The sequence below is a fragment of the Thermobia domestica genome, chromosome 9 (genome assembly GCF_964235325.1).
Source record: "Thermobia domestica chromosome 9, izTheDome1.hap1.1, whole genome shotgun sequence".
Taxonomy (NCBI): Eukaryota; Metazoa; Arthropoda; class Insecta; order Zygentoma; family Lepismatidae; genus Thermobia; species Thermobia domestica.
This window is the reverse complement of record NC_137462.1, coordinates 185,055,115-185,079,411: the sequence shown is the minus strand read 5'-3', so window position 1 is coordinate 185,079,411 and position 24,297 is coordinate 185,055,115. Positions and strand designations below refer to the sequence as shown.

The 24,297-nt window shown below is 34.6% G+C and overlaps 1 protein-coding gene across 4 annotated transcripts in view; it reads right to left on the bottom strand.

Moving 5' to 3' along the window:
* The window catches only part of LOC145660497 (cysteine-rich motor neuron 1 protein-like), a 473,023-nt gene that overhangs the window by 42,727 nt on the left and 405,999 nt on the right, over positions 1 to 24,297 (bottom strand). For all 4 annotated transcript variants that reach the window (XM_081725618.1, XM_081725620.1, XM_081725619.1 and 1 more), the window contains exon 3: positions 13,444 to 13,677. In XM_081725618.1, coding sequence (XP_081581744.1) covers positions 13,444 to 13,677 — 234 coding nt within the window. The remainder of the gene's footprint in view (positions 1 to 13,443; positions 13,678 to 24,297) is intronic.

The following is a 24,297-nucleotide window of genomic DNA, read 5'->3' as shown; positions in this document are numbered from 1 at the left end:
TCTTAAGGTCGGTGGTGTAATATTGTTTTAAATGCACAGGTCTCAACAGAAAATAAGAATGGCAAGAAAAAAAATACAGTTTTTACGAAAGAATAGAATGGGTATTTGATCATCTTCTCCAATACCATATGAAAATCCTGTTAGGCGGTTTCAATACGAAGGTAGGACGAGAGGGTATTTTCAAACCGATTATAGGGAATAAATGTTTGCATAAGAAAGGTTGTGACAACGGCGTTACACTCATGAACTATGCAATATCCAGAAACCTTATCGTGAAGATTACAAAATTCCAACATCGCGACATTCATAAATATACTTGAACTTCATCTGATAGAAAAACACATATTCAAACTGATCATGTTTTAGTAGACAGAAAAGAACAGTCTAGCACAACTGATGTTCGGTCGTTCAGGGAAGTTGATTGTGATAGTAAGAGAGAGACTATCGTGGAATAAAGGACATATTCAATATCTGAAAACGGACCGGTTTATTTTTTTTAAATAAAGGAGAGTCAGGAGAGAGGGGAACCAGATTGAAGTGTAGAATAGATTCTCGGTTTTAGAAAGTTTGGAGTGTACTAGTGTTCAAGATACTTGGTTGAAATTAGATATAACATTAAAATTTCAGCAAAAGAAATATTCCGGCACGCAGAAATACGTGGGAACAAACCATGGTTCAACCAGGAATCTACTAAAGTAGCAGAGAAGAGAAAACAGAAGAAACAGGGTTGGCTACAAAATCCGAACGAAATAACTACGTAAAATTTCATTGTCATCTGGCAGAAAACTTGTAAAACTTTTAGAACAAAGAAACGTGACTTTTGAAAGTTAAAATTAATTAACTTGAAGATAATAGTAAAAACAAAAACATTCGGATGCATCAATAAAAACATTCACATACATAAATGCATCAACGAACTTAAGAAAGGCTATCAACTTCGTGCTTATATATTAAGGAAACCTAAAGGAACAGTTCTCAATGATACAGATAGCATCTTAAATAGATGGACAGATTTCTTTGACGATTTGCTTAACACATAGCCAAACACTAATGCATGTGGAGAAAGTGAAGTGCATGCAGCATAACCGTATATCCCAGAACCTAACCAGACAGAAACAGAAATCGCTATTTAAAAAATAAACACATATCTCCGTGTGTAGACGAAATTCTGGTTCACTTAATTTTACCTAGAGAGGAAAAATTGTATAGCAAGATACACAAACTCATTATCCTTATCTGGAACAAGGAGGAATTACCACAAGAGCGGAGAGAATCAATCATTGTTCCAGTTCAGAAGAAAAGCAACAAAGCATATTTAATAATTATCGAGGCATTTCTCTTCTGTCGACATCAAATAAATCGTTTTAAACATTGTATTAGCAAGATTTACTCCATACGCAGATGAAATTATTGGAGATTATCAGAACGGATTTAGGTAAAATCGATCAACTATCGACCAGATATTTACCATTCGACTAATACTTGAAAAGAAATGAGAGAATACAACATCCTGGCACATCAATTATTGACTTTAGACTCTGGTAGGAGGGAAACATAGTACAACATGCTTACAGAATTTGCAACACCGAAAAAGGTAGATTAATTAAGATATGTTTAAATGAATCCCAAAGTAAGGTTCGAGTAGAGAAATTCTTGTTCACGAGCTTTCACGCTGAGAATGACCTGAAACAAGGAGATGCGTTGTCGCCATTATTATTTAACTTTGTTCTGGAGAACACTATAAGGAAAATCAAAGACAGCAATCAGGTCCTAGAGCTGAATTGTATTTACCAGGTTATGGCGTATGCTTATGATGTAAATTTAATAGGGAATGATAGAATAATAGAAAGGAATGCAAAAATCTTAATTAACGCTAGCAGGGATATAGGCTTAAAAGTAAATGCAGAGAAAACTAAATAAATGGAAGTTTGTCGGGATTGTAATAGTGCATTTTATGGATGCGTTAAAATACCAAATAATATTTTCTTTCGACAAAGTGGAAACTTTCAAATATCTAGGATCATTATTAAGAGACCAAAACCATAATCACTAAAAAATTTGATGTCAACTGAAAGCAGGGATTTCGTGCTATTATTCAGTTAAAAATGTTTTGTTGTCGCTAATTCTGTTGAGGAATTTGTAGCCCAAAATATAAAACGATAATCATGCCTGTTGTGCTGTATGGTTGCGAAACATGCTCACTGACTGAGGGAAAATCGCAGACTGAAAGTATTTGAAAACAAGATTCTTAAACCAATATTCGAACTCCAAAAGGAACGGGAATGAAGAAAGGGGGGAAACTTCATAAAGAGGAACTGCATAATTTTATACCGTTTACCAAACATTGCTAGGGTCATCAAGTCTAGGAGGCTCAAATGGTTAGGTTATGTAGCCAGAATGGAAGAAATTAGAAACGCTTTCGAAGTTGTAATTGGAAATCCAAATAGGAAAATGACCGTTAGGAAGACGGGAGGACAATATTAAAATGGTTCTCGCAGAGATTGAAATATAAAGTAGAAACTGGGTTCAGTTGGCTAAGGACAGAAATCAATGGAGAGCTTTTGTAAACGCAGCAATGAACCTCCTGCGTCCATAGGCGTGCTATATTAAGTTGTTGATACATTTAGCTTCTTTTTATTTGACAGAAATGTTATTACAGGAACTAAAAAGTTTTTCTGTAGTAAAGAGGATTTCGATTCGAGGTTAGCTATTTACGTTAATACTAAAACAAATTTGGTGGTGATTTTGATCTAAAACGGACATATATTCCCGTTTGTATGGGCGCCCTTTTAGTAGACTTGTCCACCGCCCTCATTAGTATCCCAGCACGGCCCTGTACACATGGCAGATCAATTTATGTTAAGTAACATTGAGTTTATATACAATGCAAATTCATTTTGAAAGGGAGAGACATTTAATTAAATTTCAGAAAGAAACCTGTAAAATCACAACATGAATAATCAAGTTCATTTAAATAATAATAATAATAATAATAATAATAATAATAATAATAATAATAATAATAATAATAATAATAATAATAATAATAATAATACTGAAAATACAGCTGGCGTAGATACTGAACACTAGGGCTACCATATGTCAGCATTTATACGGACATATTCGCATTTTAAGACTAGAAATTTCTATCCGCATATATTTTCTGAAACTCCCTGATTTGTTTGTATTTTCTAAGCTCAAATGTATTATCTATCCGATATTATATCTATATCTATCTATCTATCTATCTATATATATATATATATATATATATATATATATATATATATATATATATATATATATATATAGGGTGTTTCAAAACTATACCGACAACGTTTGGGAGGTGATTCCTAACACCAAGATAAGAGAAAAAGTATAGAACAATATGGGTACAAAAAGCCGTCATTTTGGAGTTACAGGCTGCCGAATACATAAAAAAAAGAAAAAGAAAAAAGAATTTAAAAGTTCATAGCTCTAATACTATGGGACCTACTGTAGTTGAGTCAAAAGCACTTAGGAACTAATATGTGCGCTATCCAAAAATATATGTTTCAAAATCCTGTGGTACTCACGCAACAATTTTTACAGAGAGACTTTGGCTATAGGCATATATTTTGAAGTCACCAAGTACCTTTGCAAAAAATTGTTTCGGAAGTACCCGAGGATTCTGAAACATGGATATCTGGATAGGGTACATACTAAATGATCTTGATCCGACCATTGGCGTCTCTGGCATGTAAAATATGGGGGAGACATCAAAGAAATTGATTTAAATGTTACTTTCTAGCCCAACCTGTTTATTATCTTCGATTCCATTTTTACCCTTCTGCTTACCTTCACGGATCCCTTGAGGTATATCAAGAACTCTGTTATAATCGTTTCACAGCCTGAATATTATACTCCAAATAAAAATTATTATTATTTATATGTTATTCTATCGTTAGTAAATAATTAAATTAGAATAAAATATTGAATATTTTGTACTTCAAAATATTGGGGGGACGTGTCCCCCTCGTCTTCCCCCCCCCCCGCCAGAGACGCCCGTGGATCCGAGTACGGTAGGTTCCATAGTATTGGAGCTATGGGACTTTAAAGTTCGTTTTTATCATGTATTCGGCAGCCCAAAATTCCGAAATGACGGATTTCTGCACCCAGGTTGGTCTATATTTTTTGTCTTATCTTGATGTCAGGAATTATCTCCCAAATGTTGTTGGTATTGTTTTGAAACACACACAAGAATTGAACCAAACTCAATAAACCCTCTAAGTTTCAGAACAATCGCGTTATTATTTCTAGAGAAATAAAGATATTTATATGTATACTGTGTGTATTGTTCTTTGCACCATACTACAGATCTCTTGATTTTGGGAAAAATAATTTGCTTCAATACCACAAGCACAGACATGAACATGACTGTTTACAATATTCAACAATACACTCCACTTACTTGTATCAGTCTCAGTAGAATTAGAAGTTTACGTTAACTTTCAGAATGAATGAAAATTGAATTCAATGTATATTTGTTGATACGTACGGCCTCTTCCGACTTCTTTCCGTTGTCTTCCTTAAATTGTTATCAAATATTCCTATCAAAGACAATTACGTTCCTGGAGAATCCAACGTCAAATATGCTCCTTTGGTAGATCCTAATAAGGTACTACTGCCACCACTCCAGTCTTGGGAAGTAACATAATGGAAGTAACGTGTTACTTTTTAGGAATTGTTTCCTAGTAACGCGTTACATTTTTTCCAAAGTGACTGTAACGGTAACGCGTTACAATTTTTAAGTAACGTACCTAGTTTGCGTTACATTTCGGATGAGTAACTATAATATATGTATTTTTTTTTCGGAAACAAATGTTTCTTTCCTGTAAGTAAGTTTCTCAAAATGAAGCAATGGAGCATGAACTATGTCAGTGACCGGCAGTCAGTTACCGATACACAGAGAAACATATAAGATCTTAGTGTCACTTGCTGTTTTTGGAAGAGGAGTATAACCTCAGGCAAATCTCATGTACTGATTGCAAGCACCTGGAAGATTTTGTCATAGATTTTGACAGCTGCAAATCAATACATTCAGTGAGTGAACTGCGAGTGTAATGGTAGTCTTGTTTACTTTGGTTGGTGTTATTTTTATAAAGATGGAGAACGAAAATATTTTATCCTTCGAACATTTTAAGCGCTTAGAGGATAAAGATGTTATGTAACAAATTGAATATGACCGGAAAATTGACTTTCACAACTTTGTCCGTTAACATACCGCTTCCATCGTTTCTAAATATCTGCACTCAGACGACGATTCACTAAATAATGTGTTAACGTAGCATGATTAACATATAATACGTGCATGAGCCGCCAGAATGCAACGTTTCAAAAAAAAATGTAAAACACTTTTATCCTCTAAGTGCTTCATTAAAAAAAAAAATACTTTTCTTAAAAGCTGAGGATGATGGTGGACAGAATTTAAAAGTAAAGTGTCTGAAGTGCCCCGGCGGGAAATGTTTATCAACAACCAGGAGTTCATCCACAAATTTGAGGAGGAAGCATCTAAATTTTTTTTTCTTTTTTAAGTTAAATTTCTAGCGTAGACCGAGACAATACACACACAAACATTTGGGATCAAGTTATTGTCTGTTAATAACTTGTTTACGAGTGCTCTTACTAATATTATATTAATGTTTTCTTCAATACTTCATTCTCGCATATTGCTATTTCGTTTATACTTATGGAGACTTTAGAAGTTTTAATTTCTTCGTGTAAAAAAGTTTCAATTGCAACTAACAAGGCAGGGTACCCAGGTGTAACACGTCGATTGTGATAAGATTGCACAAACATAGAGAACATCGAAAAAGAAATGACACGTATTTTTATATAGGCCAACAAGCACACTGAAAGGGTCAAATAGGAGCATAAAAATGGGGTCAAAACGAGATTATGTGGAACATAGCGAGAACGAGAAGACATATTGGAAAAGGTTAAATGTACGAAATACCGGTACTACCCATAGTCCACACAAGGCAATGAAGTAGAACACACGGAAATGAGCGAAAAAGGGTGGTAAGGAGCAGGAAGAAAGAAGCAACGAAAACAGAAAATACGTGTTTTTTTCTTTCGGTGCATATGTTGCCCATACGCGAAAGAGACGCAGATTCATCTCAATGCACGAGGATGTAAACGCCGTTCGTATAGGCAGCCAGCGAGACAGTACTGCGCTGTGGGTTGCATATATCGCGTAATGGGAACAAAAATGCATATCAAAGTAGAATGTAATAGCAGGTGGTCCATATACGTAAGATACACAGCAACAGTAATATCAGTACCACGCATGAGTATCAACATTACATCACTACGAAAATACGCGCACAACATAACAGTAGTAACATTTTTGTTTTTGAGTCACTACTGACTACACATATTTTCGTTTCCAACATCCATCTCATCGTTCTTTCCATTACGTGATATATGCAACCCACTGCGCAGTACTGTCTCGCTGACTGTCTATACGAACGGCGTTTGCATCCTTCCTGCGTGTTATCCCATCTTCGCGCATTGAAATGAATTTGCGTCTCTTCCGCATACGGGCAACATATGCACCGAAAGAAAAAAACACGTATTTTATGTTTTTGTTTCTTGTTTCTTCCTGCTCCTTACCACCCTTTTCGCTCATTTCCGTAACACATTGTAACACATTGTTGTACACGTGATTGGTCCATTTCCGGATGTTCTGCTTTCCTCCCATGGGTGTGTTCCACTTCATTGCCTTGCGTCGACTATGGGTAGTATGTTTCGTATATTTAACCTTTTCCGATATCTCTTCTCGTTCTCGCTATATTCCACATAATCTCATTTTGACCCCATTTTTATGCTCCTATTTGACCCTTTCAGTGTGCTTGTTGGCCTATATAAAAAATACGTGTCGTTTCTTTTTCGATGTTCTCTATGTTTGTGCAATCTTATCACAATCGGCGTGTTACACATGGATACTCTGCCTTGTAAGTAAGAGAAAAATAAGATTTCATTTTTTCAAGAGATTAAATAAAGAAATGTATATTGAGTGTAGGTAAAATAGGAGGTGTAGTACGTTGATTGGTTGTCGTGACAATGATATAGTGATTTTCTATGATATACTTTTTCAACTAGAATAAGTAGGTTTTAAATTAATCAGCGAAACGTAAAATTTCGATGTAAAAATATTGTAAACTGTTTTACTGGATATGATTATCCTTATAAATCAATAATTTTATGTGACAAACCATGGTTTTTATATATATATATATATATATATATATATATATATATATTCAAAATATTTTTTTATTTGTCAACAAATATGTTTACAATATACTACAGCAGATATAGAAACACACACTGCAAAAAATCCTACATTTTTTGTATGCATAAACTGCAACGACTTTTGATCGCTTCTTTTACATGTAGATATATATTGTGTGAAATAGGAGTGCGTAGTGTGTACAAAATGTGTGAGAAATGCGCAGAAACTTTCAAGGGTGCAAGTCGTGCGCACATTTCTCACACGTTTTCTACAGTTCTAAATATTTAACGATGATTGAAAAAATCAGAATTTGCAATAATAATAATAATAATAATAATAATAATAATAATAATAATAATAATAATAATAATAATAATAATAATAATAATAATAATAATAATAGTGGTAGTAGTAGGAAAAATTGAAATAAAAAGATTTTTTTACAAATTCAAAGTTTCGGACCTAAAAGTAATACGTTACTTTCGAAGTAGGGTAACAGTTACTTTTCTGGGGCAAGTAACGCGTTACATTTTAAGGGAAAGTAAAGTAACTTGTAACGCGTTACATTTTTACAAGTAACTTACTCAACACTGCACCACTCCATATAAACTTAACACTTATGAAGAACTTTGTCAAAGCCATGCACACAACTGGTGAAGGTTTCAAGCATTTGCAACCTAAGTTTCCTAACCTGAGTGATGCTAAGATTTTAGCGGAAGTGTTTGTTAGTCCGCAGATTAGGAAACTCATGCTTGATGATATCTTTGACAGCAAGTTCCGAGCTAGCGGCCTGGACAACATTTAAGTGTGTTGTGCACAACTTTCTGGGAAATAAGAAAGCGGAGATTTACTGTGAAATCGTACAGGATATGCTACAGAAATACAAAGAAGTGGGTTGTAGAATGTCTTTAAAAACCCACTCTTTTACACCCTCACCTTAGCTTCTTTCCTGCTGATCTAGGTACTGTCAGCAACCCACCAAGACATAATGGCAATTGAGAAAAGGTATCAGAGACGATGGTATCCTTCAATGATGGGGATTATTGTTGGGGTCTTGTTAGAGAATGCAATACCTCTTACAAAAGAAGGAAGTAGTGTACATTTGTGTAACTCAATGGAAGTTTCATACATTCTGGTAGTTTTAATGGCTTTTTCAAGATATTTTTGTATATTTGTATTTATTGTTATTGTAAATTGTGATACATGTAAAGTGTATTGTATTCTATGTTATGTATGTGCTTGTGCTAATGAAGCAAATAGTTTTTCCCCACCAAATCAAGAGATCTGAAAGCATAGAAACATACATATCTTTATTTCTCTAGAAATAATAACGCGATTGTTCTGAAACTTGGAGGGTTTATTGAGTATCAATCAAGGTTCTCTTTGATTTAATTCTTCTGTATTTCTTTTATTGCTCGCAAGAAAACGAGAGCTAGGGTTATGAAATACGCGACAAAGGGATATTTTTGAAGGAATTTCCTAAAAATCCCTCTATTGCAGGAAAACTGTACGTGTCGAATTCAGCATACACAGTTCCTTCAAGATTAAGTATCTTCTCTTATGTTACGAAAACTTTGTTAACTAGTGTTATTTTTCATATATTTCAATATATTTTCAAAAATAAACTTCAAAGAAAACGATAAAACTTATCATTCTTGTGCCGAAAGTTGATGTTTATATAGCAAGTTAGCCAGAGAAGGTGTATTCGCATTTTGGTTTCAGAATACGGTGCTTCTCAATACCGTTAACATACACTTAATTATACGAAATTACACATGAAAATTGCCGGAACTGCGATTATTATTATTATTATTATTATTATTATTATTATTATTATTATTATTATTATTATTATTATTATTATTATTATTATTATTATTTCATTAAGCATCCTTTTTCATTGAAGACAGAATCCATTATGAATAGGTTCTACTGTAAAGGTCAATAATAGTCACATTAAGTTATTAATGGTATTGTCATCTTGAACAAGAAAAACAAGTATATCATGTTTTTCATACAATTAGATCATTCCGCATTTCTGAAAAGGAACAATACATTGTAATTTAGACATGTTTTTACTTTGTTTTTAACTACTAACATTATTCCTGCCTTAGCCTAAAATTATTCCCGTATATCAAATACCACTTCCTATACGAGACAAGTTGGTGCGGTTAATTTGTTCAGTTAACCCGAGAAAATGTTGATGTTTGAAGTAATTAGCTTCAATTAAGTGTTATCATGTCTCCCTAATGCGTCAAGCAACCTAGTTATTATGCACACACAGATTTTAGATGTTGTCGCTGAATGAAAATCATATTTGCTGTACGTGTGTGTATGTATGTATAGGCTGCTGCTTTGGACAAGCAACCGCGGCTGCAGTTGAATGCGGATTCGCGTGACACATGTTAAAAAACAAAAAGCGCCTCGTATCACGAAAACGTGTTGTTTGATCATTTGCACATACTCCACGGTGCACGCGATCACATCCCATCCATATAGCGCGCTACAGTCATTACAGATAACTATTTAGAACGGGTCGGGGGATGAGGGTTGGTTGGCAGAACCACATTCCACTATCTCATGTAGAATTAGCTGTGATGACACATGATCCGGCATCAGTTAATGTGTTTGTGCAGAACAAAATCAATGTATTTGGACTCTTATGCAAGGCTATTTATCTATATGGATGTATTTGCATACAGTGCAAACAGCATTAAATTAATCACTCGCAATTCCTTACAAACGAACTCACAGTATCCGATATATTTTAGTTTTCGCTTAACAGATGGCGTTGCATGTGCCACACTGCCATAGCCGATAGCAATGAATTCCTTCTACTGCAGATAAGATGGAGCTACGTGTACGATCTTAAGTATTCAAACATTATGACAAAGTATTTGCGATTTAACCCGTTACGGAACGGACCAATTTCTTCTGTATTCTTCATAATTCCATATATTCAGTGGCGTATATACAGAACTTCATGAAGGGGGTATGCATTGTTTTATTAACATCTATGATTGGCATAAAAGACATTTGACAGTAGAAAAGGAATTTCTTTTTTAATTAGGTGGACAAACACCGTGTGCGTGGGTTTTCTCGGGGTTCTCCCGTTTCCTCCCACTTTCTTCATTCCACCATTTCATTCATTACTCATCACCGTCTCTTTTAGCCTAACCGGCATAACCGTGGGACGTAAAACTCAAAGATTTCATTTCATTTTTCTTTTTTAATTAACAATTTAAAACGCATGTATTAATAATTTCATTACAATACATGTGATACTGTTTTCTAGTCTGAAAGCATTTTATGCTATTATCTTGATGATAGCATAAGCGAGCGTAGGTACACAGAAGAAACCAACCCACTGCGAGAAGGAACAGAGAAAACCGCGCCCGATGTACCAGAAGAAAATAAGAAAATTACGATAACGAGTAGGGCGGAAATACGAATATCGGTTAAACAAAGCTTTCAACTTTTGTACTGATATTCACTGCTCAAAACAGCGCGAAATAGAGTTCATGTAATCTTGGACAGAGTCAGAGTACATATAATTGTAACCACTTTCCATGTGACGATTTACAATCATGATACAGAATTTTTAGATCTTGGGATAGCACCATGGGCAAACAGGGTAACTATACCAATTAAGAGGTAGCGTACTCCGATCTAGAATGCTAATAATAACTGATGTACTGGCCACATATCGCCCAACTTGAAGATTCCAGCTCACCACAGCCTTTCACTGATGAACACCAAAGAGTTTATTACTTATATTATTCTTGCAAAGAAATTGTCTTCATATCGCCATAGAAGGAAAGATGGAAACAAAATGAGGAGTAGTAAGGAGAAGAACACAACTGATAGATGATTTGAAGGATGCAAAAAAAAAAAAAAAAAGCATTAAAAGAGGAAGCTGAAGATCGAGGAACGTGGAAAAAGAAAACTTATTTGTCCCAGGGCCTGCCAAACGTCAGAATACATAATAATAATAATAATAATAATAATAATAATAATAATAATAATAATAATAATAAGAAGAAGAAGAAGAAGAAGAAGAGTATGCAAATATTGTTTTGAGTTAGTTTCAACGAATACTTTTTAATGCATATAATATAATAATCTTTGTAACTGAAATCAAAGAAATCTTTACAATAATATTTCCGCTTGCGTGCAGTGGGCTTAGGAAGACATATGATAAGTGGCAAATGAATTATGGAAGAATTGTGCAATGAGAAACTGGATGAAAAGTGGAGATACTCAAGAAAGAACATAGGTACTTGCCGCAACGAATTCATATGGTCTGAGCTGGATTAGAACCTGAGACCCCTCGCACCACATGTGAATGCTCTACCATAATGTTGCCCATGAGACAAGACCTACATTTTTCAATTCGAGATAAGGCACATGGTAATTCTCGTATCGCTCTTGGGACGAGACGATCAAATTTTCATCTCGGGAGCAACATTAGGCCCAAATAACATTTTCTTGCTTTCTTATTTATTTATTTATTTTTGTAATTGAGCAAAGTATAAAGGTAATATTAGTTTTGTTTCTGTCTGATTCAGTCGTCTTTGACTTTAGTATATATTTTTAAGAATACCGATTTACATAGTGCTGCAAATTCTTCGCTATTTCAGCATGTTTCCATTTAGCTTCAATCTGATAGTTAGAATTCAATTTTCTTTTTTCTCTAGTACAACTGAAAAAAAGGCCACAAAATGTTTATACTGTTTCTGATAGTTGTTTTCCATATACAGTATTTGTGTAGTATTTTTTTTTTTTTTACTTCCCAAAATTAAGTTTATTGTTTTCGTACTTTTATGTGATATTCAGTTATTTTTAATCAAGTAAATCACTTTCTTTTATTTAAGTAAACACTTTCTACATGAATTAAATTAATACAATGCTTTTGGCTAATACTTGATTAATCGTATGGTATTACCACTTTCATATTACTTGTAGATATAAGGAGTCAGGAGTCCTATTCAGAGTGGCTCTTAGCCTTTGAGTAACTTGCGATACTAATTTCCATTTTTGTAGAAACACATTAGTGAAGTTAGCAAATGATGTATATCGAAAAAGGCTATGACGTTTCCGCAGATTTATGCAAGCCCATTAGGAGAAATAAAAGTAAGAGAGAAAGTCATACAAATTTACGAGACGAAACAGAATTCTTTGTTAAATCTACATGAGACAAGAGGTCTACAAAATTTATAAAACAAGATTTCGTCTCATGGGCAATATTACGAGGAATGATTGGGCAAAAATTACAAACTCTATTATGGCTTATGTGTGACACAAAGCTGGAAGATTAACACACCTGATGATAGAGCGCATCGAGGGATTGTTGTCGATGTAATCACAGTTTTTGTTCAACCGCTTATCACAATAGCAGATAAAGTTTTCTATGCTATTTCCATAAAAATCCGCTCAAGTTTTCGTAGCCACTGTGAGACAGCGGTTTTGACATAATCACATGCCAGATAATGGTGGCCAGCCAGTTTTTGCTTTAGAATAGGAAAAAGAAAGTCACTGGGGTTACGTCAGGGCTATTGAAGGGGTGCTCTAGTCGTTCCAAGCATAACATCAGTGGTTGAAGTAGTGATTCTACGGCTGTGTCCAGGGTTGTCATTAACAATATTGGTTCGTCTTTCTTTGAAGGCACGACACCATTTCCCTACTTGTTGCTTTAAAATTTAGCCCTCCCACCCAATACATTCTACAATCTGGCTACGAATGTCAGCAAGTGTAGTGTTTTTGGCCCACAGGAACCGCACCACTGACCTCACCAATTTTCCAGACGAGTCATAATTTTTAATGTCTGCTTCTCGAGTAGACTCTATACATGATCAGAATCCGGTCTTCAAACCGTACCAAGACAGACATGTTATTAATTTACAAATAAATTTTCGTTAAGTTACAGTGAATAACACAGAAGTTTTATGTTCCACAACCTTTTTCCCGATCATCCCTCGTATCTAACCTGAACCACTGAAATTCCCTAAAATTCCTTGTATCTACTTTTTCATGCAGATGTTTGTTGGTGTCCTTTAAACAATAAATAAATAAATAAATAAAATGATGTAAGAAAAGAAGAAGAAGAAGAATTACATTAGTAAAGTTAAAATATTGCTTTGTCAATTAAGACTTTGATAATTACTTACCATTGACGCACTCATATAAAGGACAACAAGTTCCCGGCTTGTGGTTCCCAGGTCTCACAACTCTTGCTTTCAACCCAGGTGAACAATTTGCTGGTGGACAAGAACCTGGCAAACACTGACAGCCCTGCGGTGTAGAGCAACATTCTTCGGGCGATTTGTGGCTGGGCAGTCGGTAACTGTCGGTTGGGCACTCAGTTTCATCCTCCGGGCAAGTTACGTTGCTACAATTTTTCTCTATAAAATAAAATAAAATAAATAAATAAATACTAATCATAAAAGGACTCATTGGTTTGGAACAATGAAATTGATCAATGCGTAAAAAACAGACATAAAATGAACTGAAATGCTTATTTGCAAATTCCCCTAAAATAGAAATTGTAGGGGAGAAATGTATGAGGAGACAATGTAATAAATAATATCTCTATCGTTAAGTTGACTGGGGTAGTACACATCTTTCTCCACGATAGCTACATTTTTCAGCACTGCAATATGTTAATAATAAAGTAAAGGGACGTTTCAAAGTATAAAAAGAAATACGAACAGTGAATTAAAATGAAATACGCAATATTCTTCTTTCTTCTCTGATTGTAAATAGCAAAATCTAATTCATAATAAGTATAAATTTTGCACGACACGGATGTCAAATACCTTGCCACAAATGAAGAAAACGGGGTAAAACATTTATTTGTCACTATGCGTCATTGCCCAAATAGAATAAAGGGCTGAAACGTTTTTGTCATTGCGATTAATTTTGCAAGTGAGAACGGAGTAAAACTTTTTTGTCACTTGACTTCATTTCACAATTGAGAACGGGATAAAAAAAAAATTGTCACTTGACTTCATTTCACAATTGAGAACGGGATAAAACTTTTTATAACTAACATTAAAAAAAAAAAAAGAAAAAAAGAAGATTCTCAGTTTGACCTGTATGTGTGTGTGTATATAGTATATATGTATATAGTTACATATGTTCGGGATTATATCGAGAATCGTTGATTATATTTCGATGTGGATTTTGCTAGTCAAATAAGCTATTCCCACGAAAGGTTCTTATGTATAAAAATATTTGAGTAATTGTAAGAATTAATTATAAGAAACAATCAAATAATTCCTGTAACTACTGATGAAACAAACTTATCCTAAAATATGGAGCAACCAGGTAATCAACAAAGTGAGGTGGGTTGCATATAATGAAGAAGTTAAGAACCTTTTTGTAGCCAGCTTTCTGCAAATAGTTTAATGGTGTTTGGTGGTGGATATTTAGATCATTGTCTATATCATGACAGCTTACATGCCTCCTCTCTTGACCAACTTTTGCCAATATATCACTTTTTTTTTTTTTTTTTTTTGATTGGTCACTCGCTGCGAGTAGCATTTTGAAATCGACATTTCCAGAACGAAAGTGAATCTTCAGGCTGTTACTTTTGACATGTATATTGCTCATAAACAGTATAGATTTTTTATGGATCTGTGCAGCATTTGTATCTTTATCAAAATGATAAAAGAGTAACGTAGTTTTACGGAAAGTTCACTCGTCTTCACGATGACTGCACGATACCTTACGTCTGATTACAAGAATGCCAACACTTATCACATCATCTACTGGCTTCAACTGTCAGGTGTGAAATGATGTTAGGCTGGATCCGCTGCGATTCATACACCCTGCTATTTGGACATAAACGCCATCTCGCGAGTTAAATGCTCAGTACTTCTTAAACTATATATTTTGATATGGTTTTCACCATGGGCGGATCCAGGACAGACTTCTGGGGGGTGGGGGGTAGCGAGTTATAATACTGCTACTTAGAGCTACTTTTAAGACCTCCAAACTCTGGGAAGGGTTTTATTTATATGTAAAAAAAAAATGCTTTCTGCGATCGCCACCCTCTGGATCCGCCCCTGGTTTTCACTAATGTTATGAGTTATTCCAAAGGGAGGTTCCTACCTAATTTTATAATACAAATACGTCAATAACTTTGTTAATTAACTATTATAAATCTTTTCACGCATATTTCGTAGAGAGACCTATTTTATAGAAACTTCGCGTCCTTTAGTTCAGGTATCTAGCTAAACTATTGGGTTTTAAAAAAATGGCAAAATTAACAAGAAAGAAACTTAGGCCTAAAAGAAAAGTTACTAAACACAATAAAAAGCAGAAATTGAAACTTAAAAAAAAGTAACCGACTTTAGAAACGCACTAGAAAGCACGAAGTGGCTTTTTAAAACAAAGCACTAAAAGGCAGAAAATGAAAGCGCTACAAAAGGAGAAAATAATAAAAATAAAGCGCTTAACAGCAGAAAATATTGTATTACGGTTATCTATAAAAAATATTTTGAAGTTGTGCCAAGCCAAACATATTAATACTTCATAAAATTATCATCGAAAACGATATTATATATATATTAGGCATTAATTTGTTCGGCTTAGATGACTTTAAAAAATATAGATAATAGTAGTAAATTATTTTCTGATTTTAAGTGCCTTTTAGTGCTTTAAGTGGGTTAGACTTTTTTTTTTTTTTTTTGTCACTATGCTTCGATTTGAGAAATAATGAGAACAGGTTAAGGTACGTATATTGTCACTACTTCATTTCACTGTATCTCCCGTTTATTAACCGCGTTCGTGGTTGCAAGCAGTTATATTGGGATTCTAGCTCGCTATTAACTTACAGAGTTCGCACTCAATTATTGAGTTTGATCCTAATTGAGCCCAAAAGCCGGGCACCCAAGTTTATATATATATGTTGTTTGCGTTCGCGTATCTTTCCACAAGAGGTTCTCTTTAGAAGTTTGTATTTTCGTATACAGTGGCGTATTTAGGGTGGTGGCTATCGGGCTCAAGCCCCCTCCGAAATTCCTAGTACTACAATAATCCTTCTTATCACTTCTAAGGAAAAATATAAGTGCTTCTTCACATGTTGTGCATAACGTCCCTCCCCCGCCCGAAACCAAATCTTAAATACATCACTGTTCGTATATCATCTACCGTTTCTTCCTACTTATTTTATCAATTATATTTAATCATTCACTTCAGTATCTTCCGTCTCCTTTAGCTTGCAAGGCCTGAAATAAGAAGTGAAATTAGATTCAGGTGACTCGGACGAAAGAAAACGTAACTCATGTGTCCCATTGACACGTACCATCACCGATATTTTAAAACAATGTGTTGATTTACTTTTTGTATCTTCGGAAATTTGTATCCTTGAAAGTTGACAGACCATAAAAAATATACTTACTTTTGTATAGTTTTAAATTATTGAAGGAGAAATAATGATCTGGAAACCAAAGTTACAGAAGAACAAATTTAAATAGGCGATTTTAAACAGAATAAATTTAAATAGGCGATTTTAAACAGAATAAATTTAAATAGGCGATTTTAAACAGAATAAATTTAAATAGGTGATTTTAAACAGAATAAATTTAAATAGGCGATTTTAAACAGAATAAATTTAAATAGGCGATTTTAAACAGAATAAATTTAAATAGGCGATTTTAAACACAAATAGGACATTTTTCTTGAACAATGAACAAAGAGCATAGATATGACAACAAAGATTGATTGATTTTTTTTAAGGCGCTTGTTTCGCCAAAACTTCTTTAGATATTACATTTAACTTATCAGTTGTCCAATAAGTAAAAAAAAAAAATCTCAAGAAGTAGTTGATGGATCTCCGTCAATCTTGGCCACGGAGTAGAAGGTCGAAAGTTAAGAACCGAGTTCGTTGATGGAGATGATTCATCGACCGGAAGTGGTAGAAATCAACGATTTCCAGTTTTAACGTTAAACACTATAGAACAAAAATGGTAATAGATAACGTTTTCTGCAATCGATTAAGCGTATCGAGAATGCATTTCATCTCCACCCTTAACTCTCCACTAAAACCGAAAGTGACAGAAATTCACTACAACTTCCAGTCCTACGTACAGCAAAAGCGATGAGGGACACCAAAAACAGTTTCCGAAATATCAATTTAGCGTTCCAAGAACAAGTAACATCTTCCGTTTTAACCCTTGGAACAAATCAACCACTTCCACTTTTAACATTAATCGCTATACAATAAAAACTATAATAGATAAAGAGAATCTCGTTCCTGCCATCAAACATCTCAAGAATACCTTTCATATTCAGTATAATATATCTACCAAAACCGAAAACGGTAGCGCTCTGCTACTACTTCCGGTTTCAATATTAATTCAGGAATTATGACGTCACACGAACCAAAATCCTTCACGTAGAGTACACGTGACACTCCTACCTGTTATATCATATAAACGCTTCCATCTTCTTTTTTGCTGGAGGTAAAGGAGATATTACAGCATTGTATCCAATTACGCAATTCTAATCTGTCGTTCTACAACAAGGTCATGTTGTTTTGACCTTCTTAAATAGGTTTTAAAAATGTGTTTGATTATGTTTTGACAGCTGACTTCTCGAGAATATTGATTAGAAAATGCCTTCTGTATAAACATCACTTTTTTTTTTTAACGTAACCGAAGATGAAGGACTGAAAATATCGACTGAGAAACTTTTTTTTCTACCTCATTATTTTGAATGGTACCAGAAAGAAGGTCACATAAGGTCATCGCACGAATAAGCGAATACCTATTTTTTCTCCTTTGCGCTATGCTTAATTAAATTTCATTAACCGTTCTTTTCTTTCTCCGGTGTCACTTTGATTCGTCACGTTCGCTCGTAAAGCACTTCGTCACGATGAAGTCTCTTTCCGATTAACTCCGCTGGCTTCTTCATCGTCTTGTCTCTGCAGGGAGACACGAGGCCTAACTTCGACAAGTACGTACGTTGTACAGAAGAAAATACACTTTTTTTTCTTTACAGCTTCTCCCACACTGACTATAGCGCTTTGCCAGCTCGTGTGTGCATCAATTGTGTATGTCATCACACACACAATTTACTTGTTCCACGATAAGCATCACTGATGTGTGGATGCAGCTAGCTTCTCTGTTCCTTAAGCCACAACGGTTTTTCACCAACTTTTTGTCGTTCTTTAGCTTGCAGGGAAACGAAAGAAATGTGGTCTTTCTTCCTTTCAACATCAAAAAGGAAATATACAAAAAAGGCTTTCATTTCTATCCTTCGAGATACAGTGTATTTATAATTTAATTTAATTATATATTTAAAGTGTTAAGAACTGCGTTAGCCAAGTATAGCACTGTACGGTGGTAATTAAATATACATGGCACATAAAAACATTTGTATCAAACATTCGTATGAAATATAAACTTGGGTGTTGAATATCGTGTTGCATAAATACAATACCGTAGCATAAAAGCAGTTATACAGTAAAGTAAAGAAAGAAAAAAAAAAAAACAGAAAATGAAAGCACTAAAATAGCTCTAATCATCAGGATTAAATTTGTCTAATGCAAAAAAAAAAAAAAAAAAAAAAAAAAAAGAGTAAATATAGACCTACAGCGCGTATAAGAAAGAAGCGTGAAAGCATGTACTAACTATTTGTTCAAGAAGTTAAAACATAATACATAGTAATAAAAATTCTCATAGTCCTAATTCCTTGATTTCTGTTTGTTATTAAAAACACTAACAAGGGAAAAACATGAAGTGGTACGCGATGGATCTGCATGTGTTATATATCGTTGGAAAGATCACATCGAATACACCTCACATGTGAAATATCTTGTTTGAATGGGGTCTGTAGGGGGCGTGGCGACCATTTGAAGATCAGAACAAGGCACTCTCCGAAGCACCAGAAAACGTGGACAAAATGGGAATCTATGATGTAATTGTTCTGAAACGTGGTATAATTAGGGTTAAAAGGTAGCTGAATACGAATCTGACATCAAATGTTTACAAATCAAAATGGCGGATCCAACATGGCTGACACACATTACAAAAAACAAGCTATGGATCTGAAATTGAGTATATAGAGATATTTGGCATAGTTATGTATGAATCGGATAACAAAAGAGTACAATACAAAAAGGCGGTCAAAATGCAAAACATTGCTATAAAACTGAGAGCCGGGCTCCGTCTCAGTCTCGTCTCGATTTCGAAAACTAGAGTTCCTTCGTGGCTAAACGGTTAGCGTATGCACTTTTGGCGTGGGAGACCCGCGTTCAATTCCCGGCGGTAGATAATGTGGTTCAGATTCCACAATAATCAATTGGTCCCGTCTCATATAGCCTCGCTGCAGAAAGGCACGTTAAACTCTATCAATTCAACTCGATTTGGAACAGCACATCTCTGTCTCGAATTGTCGGAACCTTGTCTCGGTGTCGGAACCATCCCTACTCATGAGAGTGGACATTTGTCGTACATATGACTCAAAACTATACACGGCATAATGTGAAACCGGAAAGACAGTTGTGGAAACGTAACGATGTTTTAAACTCCAATGAGCATTTTTCACTCTCATAAATGTACTCGGTGCGAGCTTTTCAACGATATATAACACATCCCGATTCACGCATATCTGTTCGAGAGTGGGAGAGGGAGTTGGTAGTAAAAATACTTATTGTCTATGATTGCAATCTGTTCGTATCACAAAACTTTCATGTACAAAACGTTCCCTGCATTCCGTGCCTCAATTTTGGCATGATTGTATACCAAACACACTCCTTGTTTATTGTAAAACATCACCTGCCTTTACTTGTCTCGTTATGCACTGTAGGTATTTTTCTACTATATGTGTGAGAATTACATATGTCCGTTCTCTTTATTTAAAGAAAAATGTCCACCACATTGGATCAGTCATATTGCATATTTCACTTTTAGCATTGAATTTGTACTCAGCGACCACGAAAACCTCTACCTACTCTCTTTCAGTTTCATAGCAGTGTTTTGCATGTTGTCTGCCATCTCGGATCCGCCCTTTTGAAATGTACACTTTAAGTATCCGATTCATACATAGCGACGTCAAGTATCTCTATTCAATTTCAGAACCATATTTTTGTTTTTGTAATTTGTGTCCGCCATGTTAGATCCGCCATTTTAATTTGTAAACTTTGATGTCAGATTCGTATTCAGCTACCTTTTAAACCTATATATACCACGTCTCAAAACAATTATATCATAGGTTCCCATTTTGTCCACGTTTTCTGGTGTTTCGGAGCGTGCCTTGTTCTGATCTTCAAATGGTCGTCACACCCCCTACAGACCCCATTCAAGCGAGATATTTCACATGTGAAGTGTACTCGGTGTGATCTCTACTACGATATATAACCCATGCAGATCTCCGCGTACCACTTCAAGTACTTCCCTTGTAAGTAAATTGCTTATAACTGAGTGTTTTCCACTATTTGTACACAATAGGTTCGTTTTTCTTATTCCGTAAGTTAGTATTCTGAATGAAATATTATTGACTGTATAATAATAATAATAATAATAATAATAATAATAATAATAATAATAATAATAATAATAATAATAATAATAATAATAATAATAAAGCACTCGTTAATCATTGTTTATATGGGGGGAAATGTCATGGGACGTTAAACTTTAAAAAATGAAAACTGTCTGTTCTGAATGTTTCTCTGTAATTTTGGTTGTCAAACCATTGTTCCTCCTTCAACAATTTAAAACTTTGTGAAAATATACCGACTTACATATTCAATCAACTTTTAAAAATATAAGTTTTCGAGAAGAAAGGAAAATCTTTAAAAAAAAAAAATTGTTTTAATGTATCAATGATGGCACATGTCACTGGGCCACGGTTTTTGTTTGAGTCTCACTTCTCAGACTCGATCAAACCTGATAACCAAAACAAGACCCACAAGTAGTTGAAATATCAGCTTTAGAGCATTATTGCAAAATTTTACAGTGGCCCTAGTACTCGAGTTCGAAAAATTCCCTTGTACCATTTTTGATGTGACATCTCTTAATAAACTTTCACATTAAATATTAAAAAAAAAAATAACTATTGGCTATACCGCTGGGCAGCCAATGTAGCTAGACCGTATCTCCTTATACTGATTAACTAGTATAATCTCATTTATCTCTCTCTCTCTCTGTATATATATATATATATATATATATATATATACAGTGGCGGATCCAAGGGGAGGGCTATAGGGGCTATAGCCCCCCCTTAACGCTCAGGTATACACTGGATAAAATGAGCTTCAATCCTGCTTTACACTGGATAAAACGGCAAAATACGGTTTAGCCCCTCCCTTGATCATATCCTGGATCCGCCCCTGTATATATATATATATATATATATATATATATGAAAGTGACTTTTGTGACTTAATAATTCTTGAACCACGCGACCGATCTCGATCAAATTTTCCACATAGATGAGGTTCGGGCCTAGGATGGCTTTTATCATTTTATTTTGAGGGTGCAACTTAGACGAGGGGAAGGGGGAGATACATAAAAATGATCTAAAAAATGAGATAGTGCCGAATCCATAGTTTTCGGGGTCGCTGAGATAAACAATGACACTTCCAATGCTGTAGACAAAAACATCGTCTATCAGAGAGTGCTTCAGTAATAGTAAAATATGACTAACTAACGGAACATACTGTATTACGGCCATTCCATCGTAACGGGTGTTACATTTCGACGAATAGAAATTGCTATAGTGTTGTATTTATTGGGTCGAGATATATCAAACTGTCTCGAAACATCGCCGTTTGTCTGTACATTTTAGTAAACACTAAATTCGTTACATATACATGATACTACAGCTCAGTGATAGCGAAGCAAAAAATGTGGGGTAACGGGTGTTACAGCAATTGGACATGTACCTTCAGATGCATGTAAAGTTAAGCCAAACTCTGCGAATGTCCAGCTCAAAATTTGTTTTCAATTATATGTGCACTTTTCTGAAAGTATGATGCAGTAAATATTGCAAACAGAAATTTCATAAGTGTAACGGCTTTTATTTTAAAACTGTTCAATACTGTAACGGATGTTACACAAATTATAACGGGTGTTACACAGTGCGAATGAACTTAAACTAACTTCACTTTTAATGAACATATTATATAAAGAACAAAAATATTACAATGTTAATAGATAAAAAGTTACATATGTAGAACAAACAGTGTAGGAAATAAAAACACAAAATAATAAACATGCAAATTAGAAGAATATGGAAAGTTTCAGTATTAAACATGTAGGTTTGTTCATACACTTATCATAAACAACAGTATTCTTCTTATGCTTCAGTAACATATACTTTGGACTAAACTGATACACAACTTCGCACTGTTTTTTAATTTTCATAATCGGTGTTGGCAGTTTACCAACCTCGTCATGAAAATGAATTATACTTTCCAAACTTCCGTGTAGTTCGAATTCCTTTTCGCCACAAAATTGTAAGAACATAACTCTAATATCACTATTTTCGTCCACAAGTCCTTGACAGATTTTAACTTGACGACAGTTATTGGTACTTGTTTCACCTTTCATTACCACCAAGACAAGCATTTCAACAAAAATATATTCTTTCCGCAAAGGGCTGATCACAACTTCATTCGTAAAGTGTATTTTATCTTCGGAGTCTGTGTACGCGTCATTGTAATGTGGTTTTTTTTTTCTGGTTTCTCGATGGTAGCTATTTACAGATGTACTGCTTGAAATGTTTGCTATTGTGGCCATTTCTTCTGTTTCGGAAATGTCAGAAGTATTTCCATCATTTATATTATCTGATTATTGTATCTTCAATGAGAAAACATCCCTTTTCTTTAATCGATTGAAACGGACAACAAAATAAATGCTCTAATTGAAATGGAGCTGACGTTTTGAGCATTCTGTCTTTGGGATTTGTAATTTTACTATGCTTTTCTGAAAAATGCAAAATATGTCATTTCACCTGGAACTGAGCCACATGTAAACTACTCTTCTACATCTGCCATCTAAATTAAATTATGTACTGTTTGATGCATCCATATCGAAATATGTCCAGTTTTGCAATTGCAATAGCTAGGACGCCTACCATCTGAATTATACTTAACGAATGAGAGCTGATCCTGTTTAGTCAATTAGCTGTACTAGTATTAAATTGCACGCATATTTGCACCAAAAAAATAATAGGGCTTATCAGTTTTTTTTTTTTTTTTTTTTTTTTTTTTTTTTTAATATGTTGTGTTGCAGCCCCTAACGATTTGCTAAACGAAGACTTCCATTAGCAGAGAATTGGGCTTCTGATGAAGTAGACTTCTAGTATGTAATGAGTACTCAATTGAAATACGGCGTTTTTATGCTAATCACTACCCTGAGTGTTCGACTTAATGGGGAGTCCCTCATCCCACGATATCTCCTAGGTGTTATTTTCTCTGGAGTGCATTTCATCATCTCCGGTACAATGTCCCTTGATTCGTACACTGCTCACCTTACCATAATTCATGTCTTCAGAAGAGGACCTTCTATAACTTTACTAACTTCAAATTCCCTCTTTAGAGCCTTAGAGCTAGCCTACTGCACAAAATATTAATTCACATGTAACACTCGTTAAGCAGTTTTTGCCTATTAAATTAGAAATATAATGATATTCACTTCCTTGTTGTATTGCCTATGTGCTCAATTTTACTTTCGCAACTGACTTTTAGTACAAGTTGTATAGCAAAAAATATATATCTATTGTAACGGGCGTAGGAAATAAAAGTAATCAAATAGTGGACTACGTAATATTGTTTTAGCTTTAAAACTTCTGAGCTTCAGTTCCCAAAATGTACGTGCTTGTCTACATCGCAGCGCAACTGAATCTAATGCTTATCACGTGATAATCAAGCGTGTCCAAAATTGTTGGTAAATTCTCCCTTCGACTGGCTTCTTGCAGCATGGAACTTCAATCGCTCTAAAAGACAAAAACTAAGACTTCTTAAGAATAAATCGATCTGAATAGTAAATTTTGGACCTTTCTGGTCA